Here is a 23,435-nt window from a genome sequence, read left to right on the forward strand (position 1 = left end):
GTAGCAGTTTATTTTGTTCTACCTTTGTTCTACCCTTCTCTTGCACCCCCACCCCAACCTTCTACATGTTACGCCCGTGATACACAGGACGACGCATTTCGCGTCGTCGCTAGATTTTCAGCGTGCATATAGCTTCAGAAAATTGAGGACGGACAAACTGCACGAAGTAAGGGAAATACGGCTAAGCCTACATTTCTGTTGAGGTAGCATTGATTGGAAAAGTTGCAAGGAACATGTTCTGAGCCAGTTGAAATATATACTTTATTTTATGATCTGTAAATTAAACCTTCCGAAATTATTTCAAATTTAGTCGTTGGTAATCTCAAGGAGCTACAAGCTACTGCTAGCTGCAAGAAACAACTAACTCAGCTCCCTTGTACTAGATGAGTTAACAGTAAACAGCGATGCTTTTAGTTCCCCCTGTTTCCATCTAAAGTGATTATTTGTTCATTAATGCTGCCTTCAGCTTCTCCCCAGTCACCGAAGTGAGTGTTTATCCCGGGAAGATAATACAATTGCATTCTCCTATAAACCCATTCAAAGAGGTTTAGAAGTCGCACAAAAGAGTTTCGATCGCACCGTCGAAATCAGCCCTCTTTGTTGGCATGGAAACCACAGACATACCCCTTTGATCTCAACAGTTGTGAATCAAGATGCGTCAAAAGCTATATTTAATGCTAACAGTTGTACACAATTGTTTGGTGTTGTTTAGATCAGGAAAGAATACTCTAGATTGTAGCCTAATTTTGAAACACGTTTAACAGTTTCTTATGGTACTAAGAACATCATTATCATACACGGATTCATAAAACTGTTATTTTTGTTTCTGTTGATAACGTTCTCGTCGAAGACAGTACCGTATGTTTTGATGATCAGCGGATTACGTTGAACAAGTGTTTACTCAATGCTAAGGCTCACAGCAAGTGGAGAGAGCTTGATCTTTGACGAAGGAGATGGATAAACACAGAGTATATATCTATCAATTGATACAAGTTTGAATCTCTGGAATTTTACTTTCAACTAGCAAAATAACGGAAAAGGAGAATATTCCTGGATACCATTTGCGGTATTTCTCCAACAGAATTATTTATTATATGCTCATTCACGGGTAATAATACTTTTATTTCAAGACGGAAAGGATTTATGAGGGAGTTTTTATTCTTACTCGAGGTGAGGCATTATTCCGATTGCAGTTAATACATAGCCTATATCAACAAATCAACTATGATTGAAACGTTGCAACCCATTTCAAACGAAGACATTTCAAGTCCTTCAAAACTTCAAACATTTAACAAGGACAAAAATGACATTAAGATACAGAGCCATAAGAAGACGGTAAGACACACTGTGAGAGCTAAGAAACTTGATGAAAGACAATTGTTTAAATTTCTGAAATCGTTGGAAGAAAATAAAACAAAACGTATGTTACAAATTGACAAGGAAGTCGCTGAAGTTGAGAAAACATTGACTAAATTATTGGCTGATCAAAGTGAAGCTTCATTAGCGAAACGTTCTCAAACCAAAGCATCATTTGCTAATACGGAATCTTTAAAAACTGAGAAAAAACGGAAACGTAAAGCAAAGACTATCCAAAGTCTTGATGTATTAGAACCTAATTATGAGCAGTTTAACAGGACAAACGTATCGACGAAGAGGGTTGATAAACTTTTAGACAGTTACTACAGGTTTGATGAGTTTGGGAACCGCCTGCAAGTTACACCGTTACTTAGTTCAGCCAATTCATCGGAACGCGCAAGTAACGATCCAGATGCTCGCATTGCCTGGGATATATCTGATTTTTCTCCGTCTGAATTGCGCTTATATTCCGCAAGCGCTAGCGATGGCGGGTCAGAAAACGCGTCACAAAGCGGTCCGCAGACACGAGCATCCAGTTCGTCTCCCATAAAGAGTGGCAAGTTACGCAAAGAGAAAGAACTGCGCGCTTTGAATGTACGAACGGGGAGTAAAGAACACGCCCAGATGACGTCACAGTCGAATGCAGAAAATCGGGCAGTTGATGGTGATCTCGGTGGAATTGGGAAGACCTTAGAAAGCAACGGACGGTTGCTAGTAAGCCCTCAAAGAAATGTCGTCAGAAAGTCCGGAGTAATAAAAGTTCCCGCGCTTTTTGTTGAGGAGTTAGCCTCAACACCGGTTTCTAAAGGAACGGAAAGTAGCGAGAGAATACTATTGACTGATGAAAGCGATGAGGAAATTCTTATAGAAGAATATCAAAAGCAGTCTGCTAGTCAACTGCCTCAGAGATTTGATTTCGATTTCAGCATTTCCCCAACCTCCATGGCAGAGGTTGACCCGACGTTACCAGTGAAAAGTTCTTCTTCCCAGTGTCGAATTCCAGACTGTATTTTTCATGACAGGACACTAAGGAGTAATCCGCCTGAAGAATATGACTTGCTTAATGACTATTACAGGACATCCGTTAACTCTCGGGCAAAGCAGACGGGAACTCCGGTAGTTTTGCCAATTTTTCAATCCCCAAGTGATTTACGTAAAGACGCCTTATCGGCACGGAGAACTGCTTTATCGGCTCCTTCGCCGACTCCGTCAGAAATTGTTCGAGACATTACATATACTCCTAAAAATAGTTATGACGAGATGAATAATGCTGACTTGGATGTTGTTCGATCTGTGAGGAGGCCTATGAAGGGGTCCAATCGGGAACAAATGTTAAGAGATAAGGAAGCTAATGTTAGATATACATTTGATCTGATGCGCCAGAAAATGTCTGCCAAGGTGCCTCCTGATTTCAATACAAATTACGGAGCGCCGACTCCTAAGTGGAAAATTCTTAATCCATTGAAACTGAGGCATAAGATTAATCATTCGTCACCTCTTCATCGTATGTGGAAACAGTGAGTCACTTTACAATAAAGGGCCTGCTGGTAACACACTAATCCATTACGATTGTATGCATCTGTTGGCGACTATAACCATTTGTTTTGTCTTGTCCATGCAATTTTTTTATATGTGGTACGTTTGATGTTCGTAGAATGCTCTTCGAATTCATGTTCAGGCATTCTACTTACTGAGCTCCATGATGTATTTACCCTTTGTTCGTGCCAAAAAAAAATCTCTCATTATACTGTCTATTTGTAACGTAATCTAAATAATATTAATATTGTTGTATATATAAACATATGTATTTCAGTCTCGTTGTTTATTTGTCACTTGTGAATATTTATGAACTATAATGGAGGCTTCAGATTAACATTAATCGTGAATTAAAATGGTTAATTTATAGTACACGTTCAGTACGTTTGGAGTCAAAACCAGACGATTGTAGTTGCGTAGTTGCTATGACAACGTGACGCTTTTCCTATATGGCCGCTCTATTAAATCATTCATACCCGGAGTTATTTACTTCAAAGTTGCCTGCAATGACATACACCGCGGTATACGCGTATCAGGTGTCAGAAAGAAAATAAATAAACTACTTCCAAGTTGTTATTGGAAACGACGTTTAATTTTTATCCTAGCTTATAAAACATGTTTCGAATCAAAGGACTGGCATGAAGTTTACTTAAATGGATGATCCATTACATGTACATGAAATGTCATCAGAGGGAGTGTTTGTTTTAGAAGCGTGCTCTTCGCCAGCTGCAAGTCTCAAGACATTTGAAAAGTTAGCTTTATACGAATCTCAATTTAGTTTGAAACAGTTAATTTGATCACTGTATAGACCTATCATGAACTTGGGGGTTTCTGCATGTTACAACTACATGTATACTGGCTTGCATCTAGAGCAAGATTATATAGGAAGAAAAATGGAAGTTATGTGTGTGACATTACAACATTACCTGCTATGTTAATAATGTGACACGGTATCAATTAAGGAACTGAAACTATCACAGTCAGGGAAGAGTGAGAATTGGAATGGGGGAGGGGTATGTGGGGGTGGGGGTGGTTGTGTTACCTTAACACTGCTGTTCGTTTGGTTGAATAGGTTTTCAAGAAGTTTTGTGGGGGGAGGGGGTCGATGTGTTTACCATAACACTGCTATTCGTTGGGTTGAATAAGTTATTAATAAGTTTTAAGGCCTTTTGTCGTTCAACAGTCCGATGGTCACTACCCTTAAAGGCAGGTGGAAACTTAACACATGTTCATTTTATTAAGCAGGTTTTTTAAGTTTGGTCGGAAATTGTTTCCAAGTAGCCTATATTGGTAATTTTTAAGTAAGATTTCAAATAACCAAATTAAGACATCCTTCTAGATATTTTGAATCTCAAATTTCAAATGAATGCAATTGAGTGAGTACTTAATAAATTTGATTCAACCCTCAACATTTCGTCGGCTAGACACGTTTCATAGTAATATGAATCATATATCGCTATTAAAGCAAATTCATAATTCGGACTTTCGTTTCGTACTTTTGCTTCACTATACCTGAAATGAAACTTGACTAAACAAACTAATGAGTTGCTTTGTTATGAGATGTTCATATGAACTAGCATTGAAATATTAACAAATTTCAACTCAAAAGTTGCTTTAAAGGATGTTTCCAAGATTAGTACACTCACAGTCATCATTAACAACAGTTTACTCAGTAACTATATAGGTGGTTCTTCCGTGAAGGAGGAACATTGTGAGGATGAAGGTAAATGCTAATACCACTCTTTACTGTCCTCCAAGATTGCGCTTCAAAGCACTCGTATTGACAGTATGAACAGTTCCTAACCATCATCTGATAGCAGGATGGACATGCATACTACTCATACTGTCAGTACGGGTGCTTTGAAGCAGAACATGGAATTACAGTATAGACAAATTGTCCCAACTGTCTGTGTCGAAGGTTCCATTTAATGAATATTCAACTATGGTTCTGTTATGTTACCAGTTTGGTGGTCTAGGATACCAACTAAAATTTAATCTCTTATAATGTAACGTTGAAAAAATAGAAAAATGTTCATCATAGCGCTGTCAATAATATATAGATTACCTTGGTTCCATGCATCTAACAGCCTTGCCTGTAATATTTCCAATCACCAAAAAAATACCGGGTATTGTCTGTCTCTGTGATAACCAAAACCATAAATTTTGACTTGCAGTATGCAATACTGACTGCATTCATATAGAAGAATATAAAAACATATCCAAAGCAAAATGCAACAAACAATATTTGTTCATGTTTTCTGTCCGTCTCTTTTATTAAATTGTTCTAATATATTCATATTTTCTTATCAAGATATAACATCTCTATAAAAATCTTCAATATAAACTATTTTTGAAACTTTTTAGTCACATTAATTGAAGTCATGCTCGCAGACAAAACATCTATTGTTATCTGTGATATTTACATCCTTAAGTTTCTTTAACACCTGTCGCACACACACTGCATGAGGACTATAAGGAATATAAGGAATGTAAGTTCCACAAGCCAGATTCAGACATGGTTGCATTAACAATAGTGAACTGTAACTAACCATATGACATATTGACTACATGTTGTGACACTTACACTACACATTATTATAAAATTACATCCCATCGGCATAAAGATAATAGCGAGGTGCTAAACCATAAAGCTCCATAGCTAGATGGTAATGGTTTGTTTCTGCTCAAAGTTACCATAAAAAATACTTTTTTTCTGATATCAAAGACAATATCATCTTTTATTTTCTTCTTCTTTATATATGGTCTTATTCCAACAGGACTGACAAGTTTGAAAGGTCAAATTTGCAACATTATTGCTTTCATTTGGCATCAAGTCACAAAAATTTCTACAATGCAGTCGGTTCACTGTTGTATGATCAAAACGACTTGACCGAAGTTTCATTTGAAAACGGTCATGCCAAAACCAGAATGCCAAAATAACTGATGATTCAAGATAAACCAACAAAATGAAAGCATGATACACACTTTTTAAGTGTTTATTAATATTAAAGGAATTTTTTAGTGAAAAATGGGATCCAGTCCTTCCGGTCATATCAATTTTTGTCTTTGTATCGCGTTATGCCTTGCCCTGTCATGACAGTGCTTGAAATGTTGGCCATTGGTCAGACTCAATCAGATCTCACTCTAAGCTTGGCCTTGATACAATACACAGGAATATATACAGACTTCATGTCCAGCTGTGATTTAAAAAATCTCTCAAATATCTGAACAAAATGTTATGAAGAAGAACTAGTTAGGGAATTCTGGAACTTTTTAACTTTCCAAAAGAGTGCTGACTTGCAACTTCACTGGGAAATTTCCATCTAAATCGCTATTTAACTTTCAAAAATTTTAACTTTCCTTGCTACAGTGTAGCTTGCTAAAATAAACAACTTTATCATTGTTGCTGTGGTAATAAGCATAACCAGTTTACATATACCTCTTAGTTTTTAACATGAAGCAATTGTAGTTCATTTTATGATAGGGATATGCTGTAATACACTTTGGAAGGCCCACACCCAATAACCGTCCCAGGACAACTCCCCTAGGACAAAAATTAAAAAGAATTTGCGGGCATCTCAATATAAGCAGGCGACATACATGAGGATCATGAAAAGATAGGAGTGAAGGTTACTCCTCTTCTGCCCCCCAAACTCCCCGACCAGGCCAATCCATACACACTTACATAGGATCATGCATTCAGAAGGGAAAAAAATGGAAGTAAAAATGTGACAGCATTTTCAAGCCATCTAATCCCAGTCATCCTCGTCATCGTGACCCGATGATGAAACTGTCGGAATCATGTGAGAGAGCTTATCCATCGCTGATTCTTTGTTCTCTGTTCCTTGGTTACCCCCCTCTGTCCCACCTCCAGTACTACCGCCTTGCCTTTTGGTACCAGATATACCCTTTCTTCTCATTGCCAATTTTGAGAAAAGGTCACCCATGAGGTCACCACCGCCCTTGGGAGGAGCGGCTGCCTTTTCCTGTTTCTGCTTCTTATCCAGCTTGCGATCTTTGGCACTCTTCAGTTTCGCCTTGTCTGCACCTCCTGCTGCCCTGATGGATTCTAGGAGACTCGCTCTGCCTGCTTCGGGTTTGGCTACCGCTGGTTGAGCCCCTGCCGGTGGAGTTGGTGCCGATGGTGCAGCTGATGGAGGGGGAGGAGGTGGTGGCGGGGGTGGAGGAGGCGGTGGGGGTGGAGCGCTACTAGGAGCTGGACCACCACTTGAATCTGGAGCAGGAAGGGCAGGGAGGTTGGAAGAGGGCGGTGCTTCTATTGCCATTGCCTCTGGGGTAACACTTGGCAGCTCAGGAATGTGGCTGCCGGGTAGAGACGGCGCGATGGATGGACCCAGGGCGGCACTGTACGTAACGTCATCCGCAACACCTGTAGAAATGAACGAGATCATTATTAGGATACTTTCTTCTTTGATCTCTTCTTTATGTCTAGGTCCTAACTTGAACATTCAAGAAACTGTTACATTGTGTCTTGGTGTAGCAATCTCATGCATGACTGAGTCAAAGCTACACCTACAAAATATTACCTGCATGATTTATCTATCCCTCCAAAAATATAGCCCAGCCATCTGAAATCTTCTTCTGCATTTATTTACTTACAAAACATTGCAGTCTAAACAAAACCGTTTGGACTTGAATTATACATGGACACCACCAACTGCAGCATTACTATACAATTATAATGAGAAGTATGAACGCACTTTACAGAGGTGAGATCAGAAACAGATCTCAGTGTACTCGGATTGGTTGAAAGCTTATCGATTTGTCAATGAGAACAAAGCTTGGATATTTAAATGTCAGATCAGAATGGTTCTTACACTTATGTCAGCCTACATACCAAGTATGAAGACATCCAAGCTTCGCTCTTGAGTTATTGCATTTACACAAGGTTTTCTGACTGTGACTTCTATTGACCTCAAATGATCTTTGACCTCAATAAAAACCATAGGGTTGTCTTACTCACTAAGGTGGATCTACCTTCTTAATTTGATCATTATCTAAGTTTGAAATCTGAAGTTATAGTATTTAAAAGGGTTTCATACTTTAAACTCTTTTGACCTCCATAGCTATAGCCCTGCAACACTAACAAAAGCATTACATTTGGTATTACAGTGTACCTTAGGCAACATGGAATTGGAATTCCATCATTCTGGATATCTAGGAATATAAACATGCTGATTACAAGCTTATAGATCTTGTGAACACATTCATAACTTGAAGTAACCTTTGACTTCCAACAAGGGAATAGCACCTGAGAGCTCACTATGAGGCATTTACAGACCAAGTATGCCAGATTCAAGTAAGAGAACAGCAAAGCTGAACATCCAAAATGAGTATTAATTTTTCTCAGAGACCATGATGGTAGCTTTCACCATAAAAATGAGCACAAATTCTAGGATTAATGATTTCTAAACCAAGTCATGAGAGTGGGGAAAAAACTTATAAGTTTGAACGTACAAGTTTTGTCATCAGATCAAAGTCATAGATTATCTTAGGCTCACCTGGCAAATCTGGCAAGTAGCTTGGAACGTCTATTTCTGGAACTTCTCCCAAGTCTGGGACGTAAAAGTAGTTCTCGGCAGTGAGGCGATCTAACTGTTCTCTCTGCGTGATTGACTCGGGAGCTGCTCCCATCTCCTCCTCTTGCTCATCTTCCAGAGCCTTTCTGGTCTTGGTGACAGCTCCCAGCGGATCTATCATCACATACTTCTTGTATCTGTACATATTAAGGAATTAAAACAGCTCAACGTAATGGACTGCAACATTGAAACTCTAAAAGTCGGTTCAAAGGTAAACCGGCTTAACCACTCTATTTTAAGTATCAAGATTGGTACAGTATACTATACAGTAGTTGATATAAATCAGTGTTTTTTAAGTATTATATAACAGTAGAATATTAACTCAACAAAACCAATGGTTGATTGACAAAGATCTGTTCCCATCCTCTCTCTTCCCAAACTCCCTCCCCCCAATCCCCCCCCCCCTCAGGCAACAAGATGAAATGTTCAATTAATGAGCCATGATGAAAACAATACTAAGGAGCTTTCTGGGATTTGCTGACTTCTTGGGTCCATCCTAGGCTACTCTTCTTACAGACGTGCTTTTGCTACGCAAATTAAGTAATGGATTTTGATATTCAAAATATGTATACACATTTTGAAGCTTGAAAGAGATATCTGTGTTTGCATGTCTACAGGCAGAATAAATGTTTTCTCAGAAGCTAAGACTACGACAACAAAAAATAGAAAATGTTACACTGTGTTATGAGGCACAAGTTGCCAAAGTGTACCAATACCTGCAACCACTTCACAATACCATACCCATAATTATTGTTGTACTTACGGATTTTCTGACGTGTTGAATAACAGCAGATTGGAAACTGAAGTGATGTTCTTGGGTAATCCTCCAAGCCCTTCATGAGTATTCCCACCTTCCTTATCTTTCTTGGAAATATTGAGCTGAACATTGTAAAATTGCAGTTTTTCCTTCAAAGACCTGTTATCTAGGTTGGCATGTTTACTGTGTAGCTTTCTGGACGGTCGTTGAATCGTGCCCAATTCGGAGCTTTCTTCAAAGACTGAAACATACGAATGCTTGTCCTCGGGGGCCGGATATTTATTGCTGGAAAATACTTTGATAGCTTTTTTGCTGTTTTTGATTTTGTCTACTTTAGCTTGAGCGACCTCAAGCCTCTTATTAACACCGGTAAGTTTGTCCTGCCCGTCTTTGACTCGTTTCTCGATTCTGTCAAAAACATCGTTGGCAACTTTTTCCAGGTACTCTAGAGCATCTGCAATTTGATGAATTGTCTCTTCTCGTCTGAGATCCGGCTGTATGATCGGAACGCTGTAAACCTGTACTGGCATTATGTTGCTGTCCTAGTCTCTCATGCAGGAAGAAATCATCAAATCTAAAACAAGGAGAAGGTTAAAATAATCATTTCAAAATGTCATAAAAAGTCAATTACAACGACTAAGCAGCCAAATCACTTTTAATAGTTATCATGTCATAAGAATTAAGTTAATCAAGATGATCTTGAGATGACAATTTGGACACAAATATATGTGACTTGACATGCATACTAAATGATCACAGTCATTCATAGTCCTTGTGTGGTATGATTCAGGTAGTAGTACATTACTTTCTTAGTCCTACAATCATACTCTAACTTTAGGCGGGATCATTTTCCTTAGTAAGCCATTTGTAGGTCAAATTATCTTGGTGTCATGGGTCTTTATTCTAGTTCTTAAGCCTTGCCTGAAATTATTACTACCTAGGCTACTAGTAGGATGGTGACTTCGAAGTTCGGCCACTTAAGACTTAAAACACCCCAAAACTAAATCTTCTGGTATAAATCATTTGAAAATATACTTCATATGGTGGGAGAATTTTGTTATAGTACGATACACGGCCAAACTTTCTTTCCTGCAAACTGTTTTCACGTTGTTTTCCAAGAAGATTCTTCGTGATTGTGGAACTGGTATTTCTTGCTAGAGTATTGCGAAGTTCGGACACGCAACCCACAGTGTGGCGCTAGTGATAAAATTGGTGGCGCAGTTGCTTTTCAGTAATTATAACAGACTTCATAGATCTTCGTCATTTTATTGACAAATATGTAAGTAATTTCTTGCACACGGGTCATTTTGGAGAGAAAATAACTGTAGCTTCGTACTTTTTGGTGAAATTTGACACTTCCTGTAGATTTTCATGGTGAAATCGTGTATTTCTTAGGGTGTCCAAACTTTCGCAGTATGCCGAACTTCGCAATACTGACTATACTAGTAGTATTACCATGACCTAACCTACTGGCTAGTAATATTACAATTAGCCCAACACTGGTGTAGCTTAGCAGCATCAGTTTAAAAACATGAGTAAGTTGCTTGTCCTTTAAGCTAATACTATCTAGTACAAATAGCACAATAAATTAGCAGAATATCCCTTACTGTTACTGTGTAAGGACTAAGGTGAACTTGCTTAAAAGTTATACTAGGCCTAGGCCTGTACAGGCTGTATTATGTTATGCCAAGGCTAGTCCTAGCCTAACTTGCACTGTATGATTAACCTTACGCATTTGCAAATAAAATGGTGCATTTTCTGAGATTATATACCAGGTGTATCAAGGAAATAACTAACACCAATTTCCATAAAATAATGTTGATCATCCAGAAAGATTCCACTCAAGAATTTCTGATGAAATACCGAAAGGAAAGAGTTTATTAAATCATTCGTAGTTTGACCACACTACCATTTGTTCATTATGCCAGAATCCAAGGAGGAGTATCCTCTGTCTATAATTTTGCATCTGAAGATATGTTATAGCGCCACATACTATGGTTACTCACTTGTGGTTTCAAATGAATCCCCAAAATAGGGTAACATTCATTCTTTGGGCGGATCTAGAGGGGAGGGGTAGGGGCATCTCTTGAATGTATCCCTAGCCCTGGTATAAAAATCCTTTCAATTTGTCGTATACATTTATAGGTCCTAAGTTGTGCACGATAAGACGTGACTGTCTATTTATATAGCGCCCAACGACGGTGGGTTATAACTAACATCACTTCATGACGGCTAAAATGGCAATTACACCGTACACCAAACACAAAAAAAAGTTTTTATTTATACTTATAATTCATGCATTCGACAATTAGATTTACAAAAACCTGAAGTTAACTTCCTCTTATAGCCCATGCATATACACCACATGCTGGGTGTTAATATTTTGGTTTATATTTAGCAATTATAAGGAATTATTAAAGATGACAGATATAGTTGTTAGGTAGTTATATCGAGACATCGTCGTCACGCAATATACGCGAAACTAGGCGACTTGAATTTTCAATGATCCTACAAATGAAGTAATTATAGCACAAATATTCTCCGGAATACCAGACGTGACCGTTGAACTATGTGAAACAGCAGATTTTGTGCTTTATGACAGAGGTCACGGGGGCGAGGCTCTCCTTTTGAAAGCAACCCACAACTCAATAAGAAAACAAAAGTTTGAATTTTTAGCCTACTTTATCAAGCATAATGATGTTGAAGTTCATACCTAGCGATCCATTGCGTAATTTCGTTGGTACAGTTATTATAGAATTCTGAAACAATGGATAAGGAGTACCGGTTAGAGCGGGACCCGAGGAGGTGACGTCATCAGTAAATTTGTGCTGACAATAAAAAAAATTTCCAGACTCTGGTTAAACATATTTGAAAGAACAATTTATCTTGAAAACCGAAGCATGAAAGGTACAACAATGTTGCGATACAGGTCTTTCCTGAAGCGGTTTCTAGCATATTCATGCATCTTTCAAATATGTTTAATGGGATATTTCCTGCTTCGTCAGCAAAAATGTACTGATGACGTCATCTCCTCGAAGCGGATCTTAACGACAAGAAGCAGGAAATGAAAGAAGTTATTTTTTCTTTTCCCTGAAACTGGTATCAGGGAGCTATTTCAGCTCCCTGGTCATTTGGAATACTACATACAGACCGATGCGGCCACATAACTTAACATGGTATACCATGCTTCATATATCATGGGCTTACACGTACGCTAGGAGAGCTTTATTTTCGCATTTTTACGTCTGTAATATTACAAAATATCATACCAAAATCGCTACAATTGCAAACATGCTTTTCTGTGTGATAATGAATATATCAAAGTTATTAATAGGTTTCTATAGGAAGTATGAAGTCATACTATGAAACCGAAAAAAGGGATGACAACAAAATTTATATTTTTTGTAAAGATTTCTCCTGCTCTTTACCATATTTAGTGGCCATTTTGCCATATAATATATTTCCCTTCTTAGCAAACTTATGGAATAGAATTCATAATTCCTGCATTCGAATATAGCAAGTGACAAATTGAACTTTAGCCTTTGTAGGATTAGTAATGTTATGCTTTATATTAAAATAAATATAAATAATAAAATATAAATATAAATTATATTAAAATAAATATACAAGGAGACAATCACATCTTTAATGAAAAGCTTACATAAAGATTCCATATTATCCTGCTGTTTATTCACAGTGAGCTATTAAAATACACATATCCTTCATTTGTGTATAGTTAAACACGCAGTGTGGTTACCACCTCTAGGAAACATTGAGAAACACGAATATAGGAAATGAAAAATTTCCTTCCTTTTAAAAAAATAAGACACATGAAGCTAAAATTAGAGTCCCTGTCATACGCATGTGACATTTCGTTTCGTAATATACTTCACACAAAAAAAAAACCCCTATATGCCGCAATATCGAATATTTGATGAAACGAAAGGAGCTGTATATTGCACCAGGTCAGCATTTTGCAATATTTGAACATATATCAAGTTTTCACCGCAAGAATGTAATTGAAGTTTTAGAGAGCAAACGGGGAACAAAAATATTGAATAGAACGTGATTTAAATCAGTGCCGCCAGGAAACCTTGATGTTTACACCCAATGTCGTTGGTGCCGTGATTCAGTTTTTTTCTCTTTTTTTTCTAGATTTGTTTTTAATTTTCTCTGATCCTCTGTTTATTAGTGAACAATCTTCCGGACTAGTTTATTTTGTTTGTTTACAAGGAAAACGGAAATGAATCGAACAATTGATGATTAAATTTTAATCCAAACAAATTTGCGGCTGGCAAGTTTAATCAGTAGCATTACATACAGATTAACGGTTTACTATAATCCACTAATATCACATAATACACTCGTGTACAGGTGACCATGCATGTTCTGTCAATTTCGATGTTAAACTCCTTATCCATATTATATACGCCAATCTGGATAAGAGCAGGGAACGACATAAAAAGAGGGCGTTTCTTCAGAATGAACATTTCTATTCAACAACAGTCAAGAAAATAAAACTGCACTGTCATATAATGTTAATATCTCCACTGAGTTGGCGAAGCGGGATCAGGGGAAAACCACTTAATTACGATATTTTAAAACTTTCATTAAATAAATGAAAAATTTAATGAGTTATCTTAATTATAGTTTAATCTCACAAGAATGTGTACGGTCTTTTAACTTTCAGTTTTACTTTCTGTTATGATGTAAATAGTTATTTTTTGTTTTAATTTTTCAGTATACTTTCTTCATGTCATGAATATACTTATGAAATACAAAGTGTCTGTACGACGAACATTAACTGTGCTCGTTAATCACTACGTAACTCTTTTGATGAACACGGATAGATGATGTCTTAGTCTGAATTGCAATCAGATTCTGAGTACTGTACTCAGTGTATAGGTTTGGACAAATCACAAACTAATAAGAACGACTGTTCTAAAGTTACCATGTTGTAATCAAAATAAAATAAAACTGTTAGCAAACTGATTACCCACTAAAGAGCCTGTGTAAGAGAATGTGTAAAAGTAAGTTGGCCTGACGTTTCGATCCTAGCAGGATCTTTTTCAGAGGCTAAATGACAAGTTCTGTACTATATAATCCGCTTTTTCAGTGGTACGCCCGATCGAATTTTGTTACCACATGAACTGTTGGGAAAAGCTCACATTTCCCCTTTCGAAAACTTCCTTTCTGCTTTCGGCGAAACCACGTCCATGTAATTAAATATTTTACCTTGATGCTTTTTAACATTTGTGATCGAAATTACATCATTTCTATATATGATCGTTAAATTTTACTGAAACCCGCGTCCAACAGCCATATATGTGTGTTATAATATACATTCAGGTAAATTCTTGTAACTTCCTTGTATTGCCTAATTACTAGAAGGTAAAATATATTGTCAAACTGTGGTGTTACTACCAGACGAAATGTATAGAGGGAGGCCGATAACCCCGACTACACTACTCGGCGAACCATATTATCGCCAATTTCACTGTGAATCTCATTGTTTCTATTATACTCTCTTAAAACCTCATTAATCTACTCAACATTAAGCTACTCAACAGGCTATTACTCGGATTCATATGACAATGGCACATCATCCTCTGTACTAAATTATCCCTTAAAAGACATCATAACTCGATGTTAACGATGTCACCCCACTTCTTGCAGATCGAATTGTTAATGTTAAACTATAGCTATACATATATAATATAATACTTCTAACTTATAACGGCTGGTGTGAACCAAGGGCAAACTCCCTTATTGAACGGGCTAGTCTTCAGCGGGAAAACTCTTTAATGAAACAACTTCTTTAGGAATGAAAGAGCACAGAGGAACACTACCACGGTTTGGGGATTCACTTTCTATAAAGGAAGAAATCAGCCCGAGTATCAGAAGCTTGGGATGCACACGTTTTCAATGAGCTGGCGCACAGCTCCGAGTGCTTACGGGGTGGGTGTGTTACAATCATGGTTATCACTGTGTGAGGCTATATTCATCCCTGCTGTTGTAAATCTCCTTCTGTTCCAGTTGTAAGCAGAATTAAGAGTGGTGCAGACTTGAAATTGTAAATGCCAAAAACAACATTTACTTCTTTGCAGCATGAAACATCGATGAACACAGCTCTAAACTATAAAGTGGAAGTGGGTAAAATTGAAACAAAGTATGGATGGCACTAGTTAAAGTAACGAGGGTATGATGAAAGTATGGATGGTTTAATACAAGTATGAATGGTATATAATGAAAGAATGGACAGGAATATATTTCCACAATTTTGCATGTACACAAAATAATGACAAATTAATAGTTTAATTCCCTCCAGTACCATAAATCCTAATGTGTAACCTCAAAGCTCATTCATTCCATAACTACACACACCTCCTTGGCGGCTTGTGTAAACAATACTTGATCACTGCAATTAATACGGAGATTGAAAGGAAAACTTTGTAAATGAATTTGTACCAAAGAGGGACATAATTCCCTAATTATGTATATATATATATATATATATACACACACATTACTCAATTGACAACCATATCTACCTGCTGAACCCAACCCATCCCTTGTAGCACCACAAATGCTAAACTTGCATAGTAACATGGTAGGCCTACTATCGTTTGGCTACTTAACAACTTAGCAATGTCGTATCATTGACAAAACTAAAGATAAACTCAGACGCCAACATCTGCAACTTGCATATTTACAATGAAAGATATCTAAGTATGTTTTCCAAATATAAATTGCATATTTGAAAGAGTGCCAAAAGTTAACTTAGGGGACATCACCAGTGGCGGCGCCAAGGGGGGACTTGGGGGGGCTTTAGCCCCCCACTGAAGTAGTCAGCCCCCCCCCCATTAGCCCCCCCAACTGAAAAAGGCACACACAAAATACTCATTGAAACAATATAGCCTACCCAAATTTTGTCAGTCATAACGCAGTGCTACAATGGTCAATGGAAATTTTGATGAATTTTGTTCTCATACGGCAATGTCGTGTGCGTTTCACAAACAGCGTGTATACAGACTAAAACAGGAGTTGTGTCAGAGAGCGCCATATAATAATTGAGCAAAGGAATTGGATCTTTCACAGCAGGTAATATTTTAGTGATACGAAAACTGTGAATTGGTATCTTCCATTCTAATTTGACTAAAGTTACTCACAAAAAAATGCATATTTTTGGAGAAATTTTCAGGTGACAAAAGCCTCGCTAAATGCCACCATTTTGCATGTAGGCCTTTCCAGGATTGGGAAAAATTTCAAAAGGGGAGGGGCCACCCCCTCCCCTCATACCCCTCCCCCAGGACGACGATCACTCAATCTTGTAAGCCACCCCAAAAAATGGCTCAGCCCCCCCTTAGCCTCCCCAACTAAAAATTCCTGGCGCCCCCACTGGACATCACTTATGGAATTCATGGGATCTTTGAGTGAATGTAGGGACCAAACCCAGGAACCCATTGCTTTGTTTTTGTAAAAGGGGGGGGGGGTGTAACCAAGGGATATATTTTTCTTCTTATAACTTCTTTAAAAAAACTTTCTGAGGTCAAATGGTCATGCACATAGGAGTTAGGGTGTATTTCATCAGTGACTCGAAGGTTTTTTAAAGTATAAGAGGGTTACGAGTTTTTTCTCATGATCATGCAGTTCTTTGCAAAACATAACATCACTCAATTCAACTATGCAAAAGTGACCTAATATCATGCGGATAAAAGCTTGTGGGTGGGTGTTGGAAGAACAGTTCTTATGCTTTTATTGATAACACCAGGAACTATTATCTACATGAGTGTCCATTGTTTTTTCATCATTGAGGTCACTCCGGGCATGCATCCAAAGAGCCATTACTATTTATTTTCTTACAAGGGGTCCTTCTCAATACCCCTCCATTTGAATGAAAAAATGTTTATAATGGTAATATATAATAAAATATATCTATTACCCGGTAATGTTTAGGTAGGTGACGTTTCTTTTAATAGTTTCTTTTTCATTGTAAACGCTGTAGAGTCACGCATGCGCCCACGTTTTAATCATTAATATGCTATACTGGTATTCTATATCTTCTGTTAAAATTGTTTTCTTTGAATCTTGTTTAATGGGTATGAGAGGAGTTTGTATTTTCATGATCTGAAAAATTCGAATTATTCAAAATATTATTTACATAGAGAAAGAAGTTGCCTCCATTTTGGTTCTTTAAGTCCTTGTAACAGCAACATTAGGACATGACTTTTGTCTCAGTAAAATAGAGCAGTGTCCAAGCTCCAGTAAGATATCTTGTTGGCATTTGTTTCTTTAAGGAACTTGATTTGTTAATATGATTTTGATTGAAACTCTTACAAATCCCCCCCCCCCTTATATTCTAACACTAAATGGTCACATTAGGGGGTGATATATACTGTCTTCACTGTTACTTTTAAGAAGGTATGATAGTTTTTTTTATATGATTAACAAAGCAGATATCCTGGACTACCACTATAGTGGTTTAAGAGTCTGTCCCACCGTCCTTGTATATAGGTTAGAGAGGGGTTTGAATGTGAAATTTGGGCATTTTGCCATATATATATACCTACGCTAGATTTGGAAATTGGTCGTAAGGACCTATCTGAGTCGCCGTCATTTCTCGTAAGAAGTAGGTATCAAATTGAAATTTTAATGTCATGATTGAGGATACGCTAAGATATCATCACTGAAATTCGCACGAATATAGTTTGCGCGAACATTGAAGAAAAAAAAATTGGGTAGAGGGGCGAATTGCTAAAAGATATTCTCTAAAAGTACAGATGTTATTATATAACAATAAGCATTTTCGCCCTAGGTTTTATTTTATGCATATGTCGCCCTAAGTGTTTTGAAAAGAGTTCAATTTACTTAGGGCGACATGTATAAGTGTCACTAATTAAATAGTTAAGTATAATCCTTGCAAAGGGAGTATTATAAATAGCACCATACTGAAGTCCTAACAATGGTTCAGTGTAACGAAATAACATGACATCGCCAATGTCGCCCAAAGTGTTATTTGATGCGATGTCTCAGTGTTGTGAAAGAGTTAAATTCACTTCATCTATGTATGATGCAGGTGACAAAAGCCTACAGTGGATGAAATGACAACATTCGCTACAGGTTTCGAACTTCTGGGCATTCAGTTAGTTGCCATGACCGATAGTTGGTTAAGGTGTCCGCATATAAAGCGGAAGGTCCTGGTTCGAATCCCGGATGAGGCTGGAAGTTTTTCACTCTTCTGGAGTTTCCAACTCATTGCAATTTCAAACGTAGATATACCTGCACTGTAAAAAATTTCTCTGTATATTTACAAAAGAAAAGCTGTCAATTAGTTTCCATCTGTTTTTTCATCAGTGTACAACAGCAACTGTAAATGCACAACTACGGTTTGTGTAGAAACAGATTCATTTCTATTTATTCAGGTAGAATTTTATGTGGCAACATGGAAGAAGTGATGTAAAATTCAAGATACTTTTTGTATATTGGTCGAACTTTTTTCGTTTCTAGACAGAATGTTTCCGTTAATTTACCAAATAACAGTTTGTATACACAGTAAAAAGTTGTGGTTGAAAGTAAAAATTATGTATTCAAATGAAGCTGCTATATGTTGGTAAAGTAATTTGTGATCCTGGGCGAATCCTTTGTGGAGAGAAATTTGTTGTACATGAAAGAGATTTAGATGAAAAAATCAACGTTATACCAAGAGGAACACATTGAGAGAGTCAAATTTACCAAACACACATATCTTTATTTACCAACATGCAATCTTGACAGGTGTTTTAGACTTTTAGAATATCATAAACAGCAAATGTGGAATTAGCACTGCAAACAACAATGTAACAATATATTACACTAACATGAACAGTTTAGATATCATTCCAAAACAGGGATAAAGTGTGAATTTGTCTACCAGTGCGATGAAAAACAGTGATATTATCATACTACTAAACTATTTCAGCATATTAATCTGGACTTTCCAGATGATATTAGACTCCCAAAGGTAAAATACTATTTAAGCAAGATTGATAAATGCTGAATAGCAGGGGGTCAATTTACCTTATGAACCTACCAAGGATACTGCTGTCCATTGTAATTAGCACTCTTACAAAGAGATAGTGTCTAGAATGAAAGAGCAACAACTACAAAATACTACTCTATGACATACTAAAGAAATAAGAAACAAAACAATAACATGAACCTGGAAACCACTTAAGTTGCATTGAAACTGAACCTGAAACAAAAAGCTATTAACAGTGTGAAACTCAAATACTATTTATATGCTTAGAATTAAAAGGATTTCTTCTAGTAAAAATACTTTGTTTAGAATGAGTACAGTTGCTACCCTTGGAAATAAGTTTTACTGCTATCAGAACAACTCCCAAATCAATAGAAAGAAAAAAAAACAGTTAGATTGATGGTCAATGTCAAAGTGATGAAACTTCCATTGAAATGCTCAGGCACACTGGGATATTTTTTGGGTAAAATGAACCCTTTCCAATATATAGAACAATCAGAAAATCTACTTGACAGTGCTCAAATTTGGGATATTTTTATATAATTACATCCAACTTGTACTGAAAAAGCTACAAGGTTGTTCTGTACAGAATCATATTTTGTATTTAAGAAAATACAATGTTTGGTTAAAAGACTTCTGAAGCAAGCAGATTACCTTATTGTTTATTAAGTATTTTAAAAATCAACTTTAAGTTACATTGTAACATGAATCTGTAAAATTTAGTGATTTATAGCAGAATAGTTCACAGATTCAGCGCTTTTGAAATGGAGGTATCATTTAACAAAAAGTATACGGCATTAAACAAAACAAAATTAAATGCAGTTAGCTCAAGTAGCTTAATACTTTTGGCCACATTCACTGCATATATCACTCTCTACTTTCCTTCATCCGCTCACAAAGAGAAGTTACTTTCGGATTTATAATCTGTAAGATTTCTTTGCCCTAGACCCTCTCCCTGGATCAATCTCGAACAGTATTCTGTAGGGAATAATTTGAAAAAAGTTTCATGAGTCCAATCTATCCTTGTTTACCAAAAACATCCTAGTGCTTAAAAACTAAATTTTTTCAATTTTGGTAATAGTATCCCCAAAATTAGTTAAACTTCACATAAAAGTTATATATAAATATATATATATAAGTAAAAGTTTGTATCCATTTTATTATATATAAACTGTTGTTATTTGCATGCCGTGACAGGTGCACTAGTAGTTTAATGAAAACATTTAATGTTGCACAACATTTGTTGGCATTGACACTGACATAAAGCTATTACTGAACAAACTTGCTTTGCAGTTCTTCTTGCATGATCTCAACAAGATGGAGGAACTGTAGTTTGAATGCACCTCCTTTGTTAATCTGTCAAGAAACTAGGTTTAAACTGTACCTCTGTATGTATTCCATGGTTGCTTGAACCTCGAGCTATGGGATAGCATATGTTGAACACGTAGTAGCTCATGAACAACATCTTCAACACAGCAATAATGGATGTAGGATATAGCAGAGGTTCCCGATCAACTGTTATTGCCATTCTATTTCTAAGAAATGGATTGCAACCTGTTACATAAAAACAAAAGCATTTTTATTAATATCTTAAAGTATAAAGATCCATGGATTATAATTTTAAAAGAAATTTCATTCAGAAATTATGCAAGAGTAGCCTGCAAGTGAAACTCTTGCACTCTGGATGAATCCAGTGGTCACCGTGATGCACTTTACTACAAAAAAAGTCAAAACCTGATGATATAGTGCATAGATATGTGAGACCAATCATAGTCTTAGGATAGAGATAAAATGAGTGTTTCAATACCATCTTCTCTATGGTCACGATAGAAGTGACTTTTCAAAGCTGAATAACTTACAAAAATTCTGTTGCACTTTTCTTCAGGACACGTAAATTGAAAATTTGGTTGATTTTGATGAAGCCTGTAGTGACACATCTTTCTAGCTGCAGTATCAGAGTGAACACCACATGAACAAGTATCCATCTGCAAGAGAGTAAAAACATATGGAAATTAAAACCTTTCGGAAATGGGTCAGGCTCTCCAACAATACATTACAAATCCGGTGCCCCTGACTATTCCATCTCAGGTTTAGCTGAAGCCAATCCTATGAAAGGAAAACAAACAAACACTTTTGGTTACATATATATTGACAGATGACAAATCATATCAGTTAATACTGTAAGTAGGTTACAGTTTGGCATAATTCATAACACCCACAATCAACACATTCAAGCTAAGATCGGGTTAGTATAGCATACAACAGTGCATACATCAACTGTTCATGATACTTAAAGTAGGCTAGGGGCAATTAGCAGCTCAGGCACAGTTCTGGATGGGTGGGGGGGGGGAGGAGGGCTAGGAGGTAGACTTTGCCTGTAATTTTTTTCTAGCTCGCAATAATCACAATTCCCCTTTACAAAGAAATTTCCTTCAGGAATTTTTTGTATAGTTAACTTCCACCTAAGCCCTCTCCCACTCAAACATACCTATAAATACTAAACTTCGAGTTCAAACATCATTGGTTCTTGTGATATCGTGTTTATACGCCAAGGCATCAAATGACAGGCACATAGTACATACAGGGTTTCCCCATTGCATGCAGTAGCATCCTTCAGAATTGAACAAGGAATAACAAATGGTTTTACCGACCAATAATTAGTTTTCAAAATTCAGCGAGAAAAACAAAACAAGTTGTATTGGTAAAATTCTGATTTATCACTGGAAAAACGTGATTTATTAGACAAAAAAAAAACAATTTTATTGATCGATGATCTATTTTAGTGATAGACCAGAGTTTGTTAACCATAAACCTAGCCTAGATTGTTCATTTCTGAATTTTAACATTTGGCGTGCATTGGGTACTGCACGACTCCCCCAAGATTCAGGACGGGACTGCACGACTCCCCCAAGATTTAGTGTAAGCCGATCGGGGGCTTCAAACTAAACAGTAAAAGTGATATCAAGAAGTTTCCTAAGAGAATCTATGTTATATAGTAAAGCATAGATACTGATTGGTGACCAGTGTCTAGGCTGCGTTATATCATAGCCAATAGAAACGATACCGCGAAAGAATGAATGTAAGCTTAGGTTTGGTATGACTGTCAAAACAGCTACGACGATATGCTAGAAGTAAGCGATCGTATATGCTTGCCTAACAAAGAACTGCCATAGCATCTTGTGCTAGTATGTACACAATGGACCGACAGAGAGCTGTGCTATCGGCCTAGCCTACTTGCTTTGGCGCTTATTTCAAAACAAACAAACCAACAAACGAACGTTTAATAAATGCTTACGTAAAAAGCAACAGTTTCATATGACTCAATTCACTATAGTTGCACTCATGTTAGATTAAAAAGGACTAAAAAGCTTTGAAATCATAACTTACCGTAATTACAGCGGTTTCGGACCTTCGGTGCGCGCCCAGCGTCATTCAACTGTAAGTAGTGTACAAAGGTCATCTACAACTTTGCGACACAGTTGTTAACTTTACTATTTCGCAAAAAAACTCGTTGATTGCGTAAGACTAAACGCATATGCTACTTTCTATCATTCCAACAACGTGTAAAATACGATTCTCGTTTTATGATGCAAGATTTGGTGTAACGTTTTCGCGGTCACTTCGAACGCATAATGAAAACTTGGATCGAGCCTGATGCTTTTGTTCCGACACAGCAGTTGATGTATTGTTATGAAGATTTTGTTTCCATATACAGAAAATGTTGTTACAATACATTTTGTAAATGGACAACAATTTTTTTAACAACATGATTAATTTTAGTAGATGGACGGCGTAAAGCTGTTATATCACAGACATTTTTTACAGTGTGGCCGCCTTTTCGGCTACTATCGAAAAGAGAATATATTACTCTTTATCCCATATTTCCCCTGCCCCCAAGTGACCCCGGGCCCATACCATTTCCCCAGGGACCAGGTCCCATTAATTTAACCCGGGCCATGTCGCGTTCCACATGTACCATGATTCCTTACCCTATACCCTATCCCTCGGAAACGGAAGAGACAGTAAGCCGCGAAAATAGGTAGGCCTACCGTACTAAAGGCAAATCACAAGTAAAATAAAAAGCAGTAGTAACGAGAAGTATACACAAACGGGTAACAGTCACCAGTAAACGAACTGATATTAACTATATTACACGTTTCTGGTCACTGGT

At 37.1% G+C, this 23,435-nt stretch overlaps 2 protein-coding genes and 1 long non-coding RNA gene across 7 annotated transcripts; 1 reads left to right on the forward strand and 2 right to left on the reverse strand.

The window, feature by feature from the left end:
• The first annotated feature begins 654 nt into the window (after window positions 1–654).
• LOC139961553 (uncharacterized) lies at window positions 655–3,917 on the forward strand. Its single transcript, XM_071960821.1, has one exon. The coding sequence runs from the start codon at window positions 1,225–1,227 to the stop codon at window positions 2,875–2,877; it is 1,653 nt and encodes a 550-aa protein (XP_071816922.1). The 5' UTR covers window positions 655–1,224; the 3' UTR covers window positions 2,878–3,917.
• Window positions 3,918–5,154: 1,237 nt separating this feature from the next.
• Window positions 5,155–11,382, reverse strand: LOC139961554 (WASH complex subunit 1-like). Of its 4 annotated transcripts, none has more exons than XM_071960825.1 (4): window positions 11,256–11,382; window positions 9,256–9,823; window positions 8,415–8,629; window positions 5,155–7,282 (listed from the first exon to the last, which is right to left on the reverse strand). In XM_071960825.1, the coding sequence occupies exons 2-4, from the start codon at window positions 9,777–9,779 to the stop codon at window positions 6,642–6,644; spliced, it is 1,380 nt and encodes a 459-aa protein (XP_071816926.1). In that variant the 5' UTR covers window positions 9,780–9,823; window positions 11,256–11,382; the 3' UTR covers window positions 5,155–6,641. The 4 variants fall into 4 exon arrangements, with proteins under 4 accessions (XP_071816926.1, XP_071816925.1, XP_071816924.1 ...); XM_071960824.1 differs by lacking the exon at window positions 11,256–11,382 and adding an exon at window positions 10,981–11,190; XM_071960823.1 differs by lacking the exon at window positions 11,256–11,382 and adding an exon at window positions 11,022–11,189.
• A 7,152-nt stretch (window positions 11,383–18,534) lies between these two features.
• Window positions 18,535–23,420, reverse strand: LOC139962243 (uncharacterized). Of its 2 annotated transcripts, XR_011791178.1 has the most exons (4): window positions 22,652–23,420; window positions 21,124–21,249; window positions 20,649–20,818; window positions 18,535–20,242 (listed from the first exon to the last, which is right to left on the reverse strand). It is a non-coding gene; the product is annotated as an uncharacterized lncRNA (long non-coding RNA). The 2 variants fall into 2 exon arrangements; XR_011791177.1 differs by having other exon boundaries at window positions 21,124–23,416.
• Window positions 23,421–23,435: the final 15 nt, after the last annotated feature.

The sequence above is a fragment of the Apostichopus japonicus genome, chromosome 20, assembly GCF_037975245.1.
Source record: "Apostichopus japonicus isolate 1M-3 chromosome 20, ASM3797524v1, whole genome shotgun sequence".
Classification (NCBI taxonomy): Eukaryota; Metazoa; Echinodermata; class Holothuroidea; order Aspidochirotida; family Stichopodidae; genus Apostichopus; species Apostichopus japonicus.

What these genes read in the sequence shown, in the direction of transcription:
- LOC139961553 (XM_071960821.1), top strand. Translation starts at nt 1,225, where the DNA reads ATGATTGAAACGTTGCAACCCATTTCAAACGAAGACATTTCAAGTCCT.
- LOC139961554 (XM_071960825.1), bottom strand. Translation starts at nt 9,779, where the DNA reads ATGCCAGTACAGGTTTACAGCGTTCCGATCATACAGCCGGATCTCAGA. An exon ending in TTCAACACGTCAGAAAATCC is followed by an intron (nt 8,630 to 9,255) that starts GTAAGTACAACA and finishes TAATATGTACAG; the next exon opens with ATACAAGAAGTATGTGATGA. An exon ending in CTACTTGCCAGATTTGCCAG is followed by an intron (nt 7,283 to 8,414) that starts GTGAGCCTAAGA and finishes TCATTTCTACAG; the next exon opens with GTGTTGCGGATGACGTTACG.